The 13,834-nt window shown below is 33.6% G+C and overlaps 2 protein-coding genes and 1 long non-coding RNA gene across 3 annotated transcripts; 2 read left to right on the top strand and 1 right to left on the bottom strand.

The window, feature by feature from the left end:
- Nucleotides 1–3,744: 3,744 nt before the first annotated feature.
- Nucleotides 3,745–4,495, bottom strand: LOC122197732 (uncharacterized). Its single transcript, XR_006191386.1, has 2 exons — nucleotides 4,355–4,495; nucleotides 3,745–4,166 (listed from the first exon to the last, which is right to left on the bottom strand). It is a non-coding gene; the product is annotated as an uncharacterized LOC122197732 (long non-coding RNA).
- LOC111876060 (cytochrome P450 90A1) lies at nucleotides 3,949–4,426 on the top strand. The gene is made up of 2 exons (XM_023872585.3): nucleotides 3,949–4,190; nucleotides 4,287–4,426. The coding sequence occupies exons 1-2, from the start codon at nucleotides 3,949–3,951 to the stop codon at nucleotides 4,402–4,404; spliced, it is 360 nt and encodes a 119-aa protein (XP_023728353.1). The 3' UTR covers nucleotides 4,405–4,426.
- A 645-nt stretch (nucleotides 4,496–5,140) lies between the features above and the next one.
- LOC111876058 (uncharacterized) lies at nucleotides 5,141–7,443 on the top strand. The gene is made up of 4 exons (XM_023872581.1): nucleotides 5,141–5,326; nucleotides 6,172–6,483; nucleotides 6,601–7,134; nucleotides 7,405–7,443. Exons 1-4 carry the CDS (start codon nucleotides 5,141–5,143, stop codon nucleotides 7,441–7,443), a joined length of 1,071 nt encoding a protein of 356 aa, XP_023728349.1.
- Nucleotides 7,444–13,834: the final 6,391 nt, after the last annotated feature.

Genomic DNA, 13,834 nt, shown 5'->3' with positions numbered 1-13,834 from the left:
AAATAGATTCCCCTTCCAACCCCCAAACTCTAAAAACTAGCATGAAAAATACCCTAAACACAAACCTGATCTCACCTTCATGAGATAACTTCACCCAAGATCAAAGTGATAACCTTATTTATTCACTTCCTAGTTACCATTATCCCAGTGTATAATATCCATATCCTATTCAATCCCAACCACAATTCCAATCGCAATCTCAATTAAAACCCCAATTTCAATTTCAATCTCAACCACAATCCCAAATGGAAAATGAGTTCAACCCATTTAACCACCTTCCTGACTTGCAATTCCAACTCCAATCCCAAACTTAAACCTAAACCCAATTCGAAACTCAATCACAACTAGAAGACACACCCGAACTGGATTACGAGCCGGAAGAGATTTGACGTCATCCGAAACCCAAGAATAAAGGAAAGGCACCTTCTAACTCGGCATGTCGAGTTTCAGTGGCCAAACTCGATAAGTTAACGCCGATGAAAGAGAAAGGGAGGTTAATTCAAATTTCAAAATTGTTACCAGTTTTTTTAATTTAATGTTGTTTTTTTAATTCAAAATTTTACCTACTTTTCAATTGATATAAATACCATTCACTACCTTATTTTATACCACACTACAATCTTACATTTTTCACTAAAAAATTCATCATATTTTTTTAAAAAATGGCTTTTCCTTCCTATCCAAAAATTCCAAAAACTAGCAAGAAAAATTTCCTAAACACAAACTCAATCTCATCTTGATCACATACTTTCATCCAATCATAGTGATCACCTTGTTTATTCAATTCCTTGTTACCATTATCTAGGTGCATAATACTCATATCCTATCGAAACCCAATGATAATTCCAATCTCAAACACAATCCAATCTCAATCTCAATCCTATCCCCAATTTCAATTTCAATTTCAATCTCAAGTTCAATCCCAAATTGACCAGCTTCCCGACTCCCAATTCTAATTTCAATCCCAAACCCAAACCGAATTTGAAACTCACTCACAACCTAAATTCGTACCCAATACCAGTGTTGTAAAACTCATCGAATTTCGCCGATTACTCCTTCGAGTACTCGCTACTCGGACCCTTACCGAGGTGAGTTACAAAATCCCGAGTACTCCCCAATCAGCTCATTTACTAAACTGAGTAGTGTTGTAAAACACGGTCAACTCAGTGAATAATATGTATAATATACTTAATGATTTATTATTTAACACATACATGTGATTATTACTATATATATATATATATATATATATATATATATATATATATATATATATATATATATCTTAAAATTTCAGTAATTATTCACGAAGTAAGACCATTATATACTTTTTAGCTTTTGTGTATTCACATGTATCTAATTTTGTTATATATTTCAATCAACTTATGATTTTGACATATATAATTTTCTTCAAAAAATTTCAACATGAATTACCGAATCCGAGTACTCCCGAGTATTCTCGGGCTAAGCAGTTATTGCGGTAAAAAATATAATAGCGGTCACCAGCCACTATTTGAAATCGTCGACGTCGTGGCGTTATATAGCGGTGATATAGCGTTTTTTATATTATTTAGAATGTGTGTATATATATATATATATATATATATATATATATATATATATATATATATATATATATATATATATATATATATATTAAAGTATTAATTAGTAAATCATACTTTGAAGTTCAACCTAATCCAGTTAATTAGTTAATCATTAAATCATAATTCACATATTATATTTAGTTAATCATACCTCACATATCATAATTAGTTGATCATACTTCACAAACCGGTTACTAATGTCCCAATTAATCATATTTTAACACAGTCAACAAGAAAACATATGCAATACTTACTAATGCCCCAATTTATCATACTTTAACACCATTACAGTTATCAAATGAAATGATTAAACAATTTGATAGTTAATCATAATATGGTACTTCAAGTTTTCGACACAATTAGCAAGACAACACATACATGGTTTCAATGGAAGTCATGACAGTCACAAAATCACAATTTTATTCGATAGAATGACACAAAAGTTTTGGTTTTGGGCTAAACAAAAGAATTTTATTCAATGGAATGGCGTAAAAATGTTTTTTTTTATGTAAAATAGCCCAAAAATTGAATTTATTCATATAGCGATTATAGTGTCGTTATAAGGGTAACCATAATCGCGATAATTAGCGGTAAATCACGGCGCTAATAGCCTCACCATTATTCTAAACCGCTATTTTAAAATAACGTTTCCTTACCTCAGTTAACCTCTATAGCGCCGCTATTGACTACATAGCTCCCGGGTACTCGCTACTCGCTAGTCGGCCGAACAGGTACCGAGTAACGAGTTATGCAACCTTGCCCAATACAGATTCCGAGACAAAAGATTTGACGTCAACCGGAACCCGTGGAAAAAAAAAAGGAAAGGCACCTTCCAAGCAGTGGACATTGGAGGAAGAAACAACTTTGGGTCGTGCATGGGTATACGTTTCAAAAGACCCAAAGGTCCGGAAAACCAAGATACGCCTACTTTTTTCCGGAAAGTTACTAAGCGTTTTCTCTTGGAGACTGCATAAACAAAGATCAAGTTTACTCGAAGTAGAGAAACATCAACAAAGTTGTCATGGAGTTTAATACTATATATTTTAGCATGAAGTGACGATGACAAAATTGTGCAAACGATGAAACAATCATTTAAAAGGCTTTAGCATGTTCAGAACATTGTTAAGATGTAAAAAAGTGGCAAGATATCCAAACTTCGGAATCATTCATGGGTGGTTTCTATAAAAAAAACTAAAACATCTGAAAATACTCATAGCTAATAGTCGGATGCGTACGTCGGGATTGACCTCAACAACGATAATTCTATTGAGGTTCCAAAAGCTAGTCGTCACATATGGGAATAGACCAAGCCAAACGAAAGGTCAAAGGTACCACAAGTTGTTCGAGTGACATCGAGCAAATGAAAAGCAAAATTGACAACTTGAAGGCTACTTTCAAGAAATACTTGAGTGTTGCAAAAAAGAAGGAAAAATCTAGTAACATGACCACCTCAACAAGAAATACTAGTAACTTTATCGGATGCGAAAGGGAATTAACGCTAAAGGCCAAAGACAAGATTGCAAAAAAATATAATATATAGGTCTATGTATATTTCATATTTTAATTTATACATTTTGTAATTTTATATTTTCTGTTTTTTATCTTTAAATTCTATGTTTTTTAGGCGTGTTGTCATTTAGTTTAAAGTTTAATGACACTTTAGTTTTTATCTAAATAATTTCTTTAAATTGATTATTTTTTATATAAATTTTAGAAAAAAAAAATTAACATGATAAAAGTGGCAACTTACGTCTTCTAAATCACAAATTTTTGAAGTAGTGTGACAACTGACAAGTTTGAAGTATCACTTATATGGGAGCACTTTTAATATGGTAAGTATTAAGAATCTATTTCTTAATTTCAAAAATAAAGGTTAATATGGTAAGTATATCACTACTTTCTCTAGCATTAATTAAGAATCTCTTTCTTAATTTCAATAATAAAGATTTATAAATGCAGTACCACTCTCCATGTGGGATAATTTTGTTTATTAATGTAAGAATGTGAAGATAGGTGAGTTTAACATCAATACCTATGATTTATATATAGAATAGTCTCCACTTGGTCTTGGTCTCTTGGGGCAAGGTTACATTTCACTAAAGATATTATCGTCGAATCAGCAATCAACATCCAAGACTTGAAATAGTAACATAATTAATTTACCAACTTGTCACAAAATCCAAGACTTGAAACAATAAAAAAATTTACATACTTGTCGACTAGTGTTGTTCGAATATCTTACTCCTCTAATGGTATCTTTCCAGCACGCCAAAAACATAAACACATGCAGTCACATGTAACTTCATTAAGAACGTGAAAGAACGTAACCTAGAGAGACGCGATGGCTATGGGACTATGGCCGACTGTGGTGATCGGACTGTTGCCACTGGTAGGGTGGTTATTGTGGTGGTGGAACGATGTATGGTACGGATTTGTTATGGCAACTCTCCGGTCATCCAAAGGCGACACCAAGCTGCCTCCGGGCAAGATGGGACTTCCGATCTTGGGTGATACGATCAGTTTCTTATACTACTTCAAATTCCTTCGTCGCCCCGATGACTACATCAATTCAAAACGTCACAAGTAATTATATATATGATCTTTTTGTTTTTCGTTTAAAAATATCGCCTTTAGTTAGCTTTTTTCATAAGTTTGATTATATGTTACGACATTAAATAGGTATGGCGATGGGATAGGAATGTATAAGACACACCTATTCGGTAAACCTTCAGTGATTACATATTTACCTGTGACAAACAAACTTGGATTTACAACGTGCTGTAAATCCAACTTTTGACAATGGATTCTATGAGTTCCTACTCCACTATGTTGGAGGAGGAAGGATCCTTCGGAGTTTGGAGATGATCGAAAACTCTAAACCTACAGAAATGGGTCTCAAAAAGTTACCTGCACGTGTCGTAGTTCATGCGATCATAGTCATGGAGAAGAGGAATTGTGGCATGAATGTTCGAGATCACATAGGGTTTTTCAGTAAGAGGGATACCTTTACCTGTGTCTCCAGTTATATTGACGAATAACTAGAGTGAGAAAAGACAATAAGAAGAACGGAATATACAGGTATAGGAGGAGTGTCGACCAAAGAGAATATCGATGACACGCATTGCTACTTGTTAGAATTGTAAAACTTTTGGTTGTTTTATTTTTGAATGGAATTAATTATAACAGTATTTGGTATTTAGTCGGATGTTGTTATATAATTTTTTTCTTTTTTTAACGTTGTTATGTATCGGTTTTTTATACCCAAAATCGTTGATTAAAAAAATTAAAAAATGAAAAATGTTATTACTAACGACATTATTACCGGCGACAATCTGATCAATAACAAAAGAGGAGTAGCGTCGCTATTGCTTTCACCGGCGATTAGCTAAGGGCCTGTTTGATTTGAACTTACCGGGTCCAATAAGTGCCGACTGCTGACCCGGTAAGTAGTCGGACTGTTTGATAAGATAACATTTAATCTAATTCGGTTAGCCTTGCTGACCCAAAGGGCTTACTCGGTAAGATGAGAAATTATGGCTGACTGGAAAAGAGAAAAAGCCCACGCTTATATTTTCGTTTATATATCATCGATTGCCCCTGGATACCTAATACGAAAAAAACTGATCGGCAGAAACAACAACAACAGTTTTCATTGCTCCTCCTCAGCGCCTTCCACCAGTGACAACCTCCGACCAACGATCCTTCACAGGCGACAGCAGGTTCGTTTTTTCATCCCAAATACTTCATGGTTGAAAGTCCTTCACATGCAACTTCATTATTGACGTCCTTCACATGCAACATCCCCTCCTGTTTTTTCTTTTGCTTTTATGTAATCAATTATGGATGAATTGCAAGCATGTGTATGAGAGCAAAAAAATTATTTTGTAATTAATTGTTAACGATTTTAAGGGTTTGTAGAAAAAAAATATTGTGAAAGATTATGAACTCTGAAATCTGAATGTTCTTATGAACTTGATTATGATTTTACCACACATGTGAAATTAATTTCGTTTAAATATCTCATATGTGTAGAAGATATAAGCTCCATAAGTTCTAACCAATATTAGATCCAGAATTTCCTTTATTTATTTGTCTCACACCGATCACATGCATACAAAGTATTTGAGTTTATCCATATAAATTAAAAGTTCCATCTCATCTAAATTAAAGCACTATCTATAAGCCATTCTTGCTCATTAGTGCTTTGGTACAATCTGAAATATGTTGTAAATTAAATATGTGTTGAACAATCTTAAATCTGAATATGCTATAATTATGTTGTTAGAATCCGTTTTTTGTTACATGAACTTATGTGTGCATAAAATTATATTTTAGATAGTTGAAATCGAAAAATGTTGAATATGTTATACATGTTTGTATGAAATCAAAAGTCAAAAATTGTTATATACTTATGAAATCAAATTGTATGTTGTATATGTTGTTAAAAATGTGATGAAATCAAATTTATGCTTGATTTATGTTGTGAACGTGTGTTATGTGGATGATTTAGGGTTTTTTCTTTTTTTTTTCTTTTTTTCTTTTTTTGTTACAATACACATGACAGATAAAAGAACTAGAGTTAGTTGGAAGTCAGAGACCGTGGACAAAACATTTTTTGGAAGCTTGTATACACGAATTAACAAGTAATGGAAGGGAGGATAGTGGCCTAAAAACAAGCTCATGGACTGTAGTCACGGAGAAATTGAAAAAATATCATAATTTTGTTGTCGACAAAAAACAAATGAAAAACCAATACAACTATTTGAAAGCAAAGTATGCAGTGTGGTTAAAACTTAAAAATAAAACCGGAAATCTTTACAATCCCGTAACGGATTCTTTTAACATGACTAATGAAGAATGGGAAGCGGAAGCAAAGGTATATTATATATATATATATATATATATATATATATATATATATATATATATATATATATATATATATTAAATTTTGTTTTACTACTTTGATAATATTTATTAAAATTTCAAACAGTTGAACAAGTATGTAGATAAGCTGAGAAATGCACCCCTCTCTTGCCCTGATCTTTGTATCCAACTGTTTGATGGGGCAACCTCGACCGGTGTTCATAGTTGGGGTTCATCTTCGACACTACCTCATCCCAATGAAGACTTTACTACACATGATTTTGAGGATATAGAGATGGAAGAGCAAGCACCTCATGCAGATACCCCAAACTCAACAGTTCCCCAACCTACTAGTGCTTCACCTGCACGTGAAGAATCATCTGGGCGGACTAAAAATAAGGGGGGCAAACGAAATGGTCCTAAGGAAACAACACTTGATGATGAGTTGAAAGAAGTTGGCAGAGAAATTGTCAAGGCTGCACAGGCATTCACGCAAGCAAATAATCTTGACAAGGAGATGGATGATTGTATGACGAAGTTGGCAAGCTTGGAGTGGGGAGAATTTGATCCGAAATACACCACATCTCTTATGTTATTTGCTGAAAGTGCGGGTAATAGGAAAATTTGGTTGCGACTTAACTCTTCGACTTGTGAGTCGTGGGTAATAAATGCGGGAAGAAAGTTTGGATTAGGTGTTTGACTTTAGTATTTTATGATTCATTGTTTGACTTTAGTATGTCATAGTTCATTTGATGGATTTTTATGTTTAGAGTTGTTATGTGTTATGGATTATTTTGTTAAGTGCATTTATGTTATTTGAGTTTATATGTTATGGAATGTTATGTGTTTAGTAAACAAGATGACCTTTTATATGTTATGAAATGTAATTTGAATTATTTTGTAAATGTAATTTGTATTTGACATTTAACAGGTGACATGGATAACCAATATGACTTTTTATATTTCCTGATATTCTCGTGGTATTGGTTGATGTTGGTCCGACAAAGGCAAAGAATAATTAAAAGAAAAAGCGCTAGCGAACCGGTAGCAAAGGGACATGTGTATACGCAAGATTTGATATACGGATGTCCTATACAATGTTATGATATGATGCGTGTTTCACAAGATGCATTTGTACTATTATGCAATCATTTTCCCGAAAGAAATTGGTTGCAATGTAATCGGACGATAAGTGTTGAAGAGAAGGTGGCTATGTTTTTACATGTTATAGGACATAATGAACGTTTTCGAGCGGTTAAAAAAAGATTTCATCACTCCACACAAACGATTCATCAATGTTTTCATGAGGTCCTATGTGCAATGATGTGTTTTGCAAGAGAAATTATAGTACCAACCTCGTCTAATCCAACAAGAAATACCTCATAACGACATAGACGACTAATGCACATATTTCCCGGAGCAATAGGTGCACTAGATGGTACACTTATACATGCAGTTGTGCCCGTTGATCTACAGACTCGCTATAGGGGAAGAGGAAAAGGTGAATGTTATCAAAATGTAATCGGAATTTGTGATTTTGATATGATATTCACCTTTGTATGGGCTGGATGGGAGGGCATAGCACATGATTCTAAAGTTTTGAAAGAAGTTGCATTTAATCCGGCTTCTGGATTTCCATTCCCTCCACCAGGTTTGTAATTTTTCTATAAGTTTTATTATTTATGTTATTTATATGATAAATTTGTCAATCATCTATAGATAAATATTACCTTTGTGATGCTGCATACACCAACACCCGTAGCTTTATGGCTCCCTGCCGCAATACTAGATATTGGTTAGCCGATTTTTGAAGAAACAGAGCTTTAACTAAAGAAGAAAGGTTCAATCATGCTCATGCACAACTTAGAAATATCATTGAACGTGCTTATGGTGTATTGAAGGCGAGATTTCCAATTTTAAAACAAATGGCTCCTTATCATTTTCTAGTGCAAAGAGACATAGTCATTTCTTGTGTTGCGGTCCATAATTTTATAAGGAAATACGATATTGAAGATGACTTATTTACGAACTTTGAACAAAACACTATGGTTACTCCTGATGTGGAAGGTGGAGGAAGTGAGGGCCAAAACATACAATGTATAGAATGGGGTTCAGAAGCAGTTAACTATATGACTACTTTGCGTGACCAGATTGCTAATAAGTTACTTTCAAAGTTCACGTTAAATGATGTACTTTTTTATTATGTATGATAGTTTATATTTTTTTTATATTTGGATTTTGTATTACACTTTGTATTTGGATTTTAAATGATGTATGTTTAATTTTGTTTTTATATGATAGTTTGTATTTTTATAATTATTTTATCCGGCACAAGGGACAACACAAGGGTAATATGGTCATTTTTATCATTCAGTGCAACCAGTTAGAGAAATAATCAAACATCATAAACACTACTAGAAAATTGAATGGTTACCTACAAGCAATTTTGTTGGAATTTAGTAGGAAACGACAATTACTAACAAAGTTCCAACGAAACATGTTTGTTTGAAAAAGGGCCGTGGGAAACCATGATCCTACAAAATTCCAACAAAGCGCCTGACAGATTTCCTACAGAATATTTCGTAGGAAATTTCCAACAAATTTCGAACAAAACACCCCTATCCTTCCTGACACATTTTTTTCCTACAGAATTCCTACAAATCATTATTCCAACAAATTTCCAACGAACCATTGCAACAAATTTCCAACGATCTAGCATTTCAAAAGAGTTTAATTTGATGCATTTTTCTGTAGGTATTATGTTGGTAATAATAAAGTTTTTTTTTAAATTCTATAAAACACCAATATTCAAAAATTTAAAAATATGCAGTTTTTATAGAAATTATATAGTGAACTATAAATCAAATACAACTTCTTCAAATATGCACTATTAACCATAATAAAAGCAAACACATAAAAACAATTTAATACAAATCCAAAATGGTACCAATACTTCAACAAAATGATAGTTGCTATCTAAATATCCAATACTTCATCAAAATGATAGTTATCCTCTAATATTTCACCAAAACAATTAGGTTTTTGTACTTCACCAACATGCTTAATAAAATGTTTCCAACAACAAATCTAACATCGATCTTCAGGAGGGTTAGCAAATTGTCTCATTAGTTGAGCCAATTGTTGTTCCATTATTTTCTTGTTTTTGTTGCATAAAAACTCTTTCCCTCTCCACATTTTCAAGTTGAGTTCGTAGCTCCTTAACCTAGAAACAAACATATAATTAACAAACAAACAATATAATGATATATATCAACATTCTTTATCCATTATAGAAACAAACAAAAAACATATTCCATAATATGAACGTACTTTACTTTTTTATGAATATAGGTCTTTTACTTAATTTTTTTTATCCATAATAGCAACACACTTTATTTTAACAAAATATAACAACAAACTATTTATTTAGGAACTGCTTTCATTCAAAATACAAAAATACTTCGTAATAGCAACATACTTCAGTTTTTTGTTCATAATTACAACATAATACTTTATGTAAGTTTCTTGGCTGTTTTGGAACAAATATATTAGGGGATATTTTCATCACAAAGTGTTTAATTATAGCAATTAACTTTCTTTATTCACAATATAGACAATCTATTTAATAAGTAAATATACCTCTTGTTGAGACCCACAAAAGGACGATGAACATCCCGTAGCAGCAGATGATTTCCCATTGAACAAAAAGTTTATATTCGAGGATCCAATCCTATAAATATAACTACTCCTAGAAGCTCCACTTATCTCCCTTTGGGTTTTCGCCCACAGTTCAGCATCATCGACCGGGTGATCATCAAAATCATCCCCATACTTCTCAAGCAAGGATCGAGAGTACACCTCCTACAAGAAAATAAAAAAACACAATTGTTATTGTACAAAAAGTTAGGGACAAAAAAATCTAAAAATGATAAAGATATCTTACATAAGCTTCCCTTGCTCTATCTCTGTGCAAAATTGCTTTCCCTCAACATCTCCAGCAAAATATTTCTTTTTTGAAGCTTTATCTAGATGAGTAAACAAGAACAACTCCAAAAAGGTGGGTGGTCGTCCCAAATCTTCCGTCTACAAGTATAGATGTTGTAATTTATGTTAAATGAAAAAATATTACCAAAATTTATATGATATGAATACTTACCAGCCTAATTCTATGCTCATCATAACTCATACATATGTAAGTATAATGGATTTAGGGGTTATTAACCATGCCAAAATAAATTGTGATGCAATCCGCCTTTTTTTTGTTGCATCTACTAATCTGGTCATTAGTGCACTCTCATATTCATACAAAAATGGTGATACACAGTAGATACAAGATTCATACATAAATACATACTGATACAGATCCATGAGCACAATTATCATACATAATTGAGAAAATGAACAGGTACAAATTGAGAAAATGAACAGGTACAAATTAATGTATACAGATACCATCCATACATAGTGATACATTAACATACATACATACTTATTGATAGATGAAACTAGTTGATAAACAATAGATGAAACTACTTGATAAACAGGTAGCAATTGATAGATGTGGTATCACGCAACTGACCTGAAGTCACCGACGGCGGAAGCAAGTGCTGGTCTAGAAGTATCCGGTGTCGGCAATGGAGACAGTGTCGGCATGAAGCGGGTGTGCTAGTGGTGTGTCGCAACAACAGTGGGGAGAAATGTCGGCATGAAGCAGTTGTGATGGCGGTGTATCGCAGCAAAGGTAGTGTGGTGGCGCAATTTGCCAGTGGCTAGAGGTTGTTTGGGGAGTCGTCGGCCATGGTTTTGGGGAGAATAGCAGCACATTTTTTCATCCAAATGTAAAAGCGGCTAGGTTAAAAAAGACGAGAATAAGGGTTTTTGATTTTGTAGGAAATTCGTTGGAACTTTCCAACACATTTCCTACGGAAGCCCAAAAAAAGTTATTTTAAAAGGACGAACCAAAAATTAAATTCACAAACTATAATCAATTCATTATCAATCAACAATAAAATATTATATTATCATGATTTCAATTTTATTTTCAGTTCATACGCTTCAATTTTATCAAAGTTTCAAAAAGAATACTTTTTACTTTTTTTACTTTCTGAAAGCGTAACTCCAAGTTGTTGTTAATTTCTTTTATGCTAACTAATTTTTTTTATATCCTTTATTTTTAAGACGTATTATATATATATATATATATATATATATATATATATAATTTTACGATGGATGTGAAATAGTTATAAATTTTTTAGATAAGAAATTCACATATAGTAACAAATAAAATTTCACATGTAACAATAAATATTAAAAATATAATAATAAAAAATACACCATGTTGCACCACTATGATGGATGTCGGACCATTAGTGTTCATGATGCGGCACATGTGCATCATGAGGCTTCACTATAGTCAAGGTGGTCTATTATGTGTGTTGCTGATGCTCATGGGTTGTATGACATGGATGAATGTTCTAGAAAGATGATGTGTGGCAGAATATGATTAGTTGTCACCATTCATGGGCCAATGGGCTTGGCCTATTAGGGTTTTAGTTATAATCTATAAAGTATAAATAGACTCGTATCTCCACCATGGGCCTATGGGCCAATGGGCTTGGCTTATTAGGGTTTTAGTTATAATCTATAAAGTATAAATAGACTCGTCGATTTCATGCTACTCGTCGAGTCCACAATGGGACTCGCCGAGTCTGTCAGTCAGGGGCACAAAAAAACGATTTTTCATGGCAAGAACAATCAAATAATGCATCAATTCAATAGAAATCAATCTAAGCTCTGATACCACTGATGGGTTTGATCCATAAGAACTTTCCTATGTGCACATGCAAACCCTAATGCTTGGATCTAGGTTTCTCTACTTGAACATCCATTGTATCCAAGACTTACAATTCTAGATCTAGTGAATACAATAGAAACTTGACATCAATTCAATAGAAATCAATCTAAGCTCTGATACCACTGATGGGTTTGAGCCATAAGAACTTTCCTATGTGCACATGCAAACCATAATGCTTGAATCTAGGTTTCTCTAATTGAACATGCATTGTATCCAAGACTTACAATTCTAGATCTAGTGAATACAATAGAAACTTGACATATGAAATCAAATCTAGATGAATACCTTTGATTGCTTGCTTGAATCTTCTTGTTCTTGGAGCTTAGAGTCATAATTGTCACTCCTCTAATGGCTTACATACACCAACTAGCAAGATGTTGATTTGGAGAGATATGAGGGATGTAGAAATCGGCTATAGGGTTCCCAAGGAAGCAAGGTGGCCGATTTCCACAACTCAATGGGGTTTATTTATACTGTGAGCTTCTAGGGTTTCAGCCAAAACCCTAATGGACAACTTAATCACCAAGCAGCCCATGGAACCTTCTGGATTAAGGCCCTTGGACGAAATCTTGATGGGATCCTCCCATAATTTGATCCACCCCTTGCTCCATAAGGTTTCCTAGCCCAAAATACAAATATCACACATTTGACAGTTTAAGCCCCTTTATTCAATTAACCTCTTTTAATCACCTAATTAATTCTTAATTAATCTATGACTAATATTAATCAAATAATATTATTATTTCTTTAATATATTATTCTCATAATATATTAATAATATCTCTTCTCTCTTCATAAATCACCATGTCAAGTTGCTATGGTGAAGGCAACTCAAAAGGACCATGCACAACCGGGTCAAGTACTTACCAAATATAGTTACGGGCTTAGACACTAATCCAACATGTTTATCACGTAAAGTTGCAATCTTTACGTGCATGCAAGGTGATAATGGCTCAAATCAAGCTAAAGAAGAGGTTCTAGGCAAGAGAAGTGCACTAACATGCTAAAGTATGAAACTTTACAACTACATGGACCAAAATGAGACTAGATCTGAGGTTGCAACCTCAGATCATGGCCCAACACCCGAAATTAATCTCCAACTTGCTAAAATGGCCCCAAATCATGAACATAGAAAGATCTAGCTATAAGGGTGTCAATGTAACAACTTGCTACCTTTAAATGATTCTAAACTGAGGTAGACTTCAGATCCACAAACGTTTTTGCTTCCAACTTCATGATCTTCAAGCTTCTTGCAACAAGGTCTTCTTTCCAAGCTTTAAATTTACACTAATATGGAGCACACACACGATTTAGGGTTTCTGGACTCTCAAGAGGCTGCAAAGGGACTAAGGGATGCTAATGATCCCTTAAATAAGGTGTCAAACCCCGAAAATTAGGGTTTCCCCTCCAGCTCGTCGAGTCACTCTTCCGACTCGGTGAGTTGGTCACTTAACACGTAGTCCAAACCCGATGCTACTCGACGAGTTAGGTAACCAACTCGTCG

This window comes from Lactuca sativa, chromosome 4, assembly GCF_002870075.4.
Source record: "Lactuca sativa cultivar Salinas chromosome 4, Lsat_Salinas_v11, whole genome shotgun sequence".
Lineage (NCBI taxonomy): Eukaryota > Viridiplantae > Streptophyta > Magnoliopsida > Asterales > Asteraceae > Lactuca > Lactuca sativa.
The sequence above is the reverse complement of the archived record's forward strand: the minus strand, read 5'-3'. Positions and strand labels throughout refer to the sequence as shown.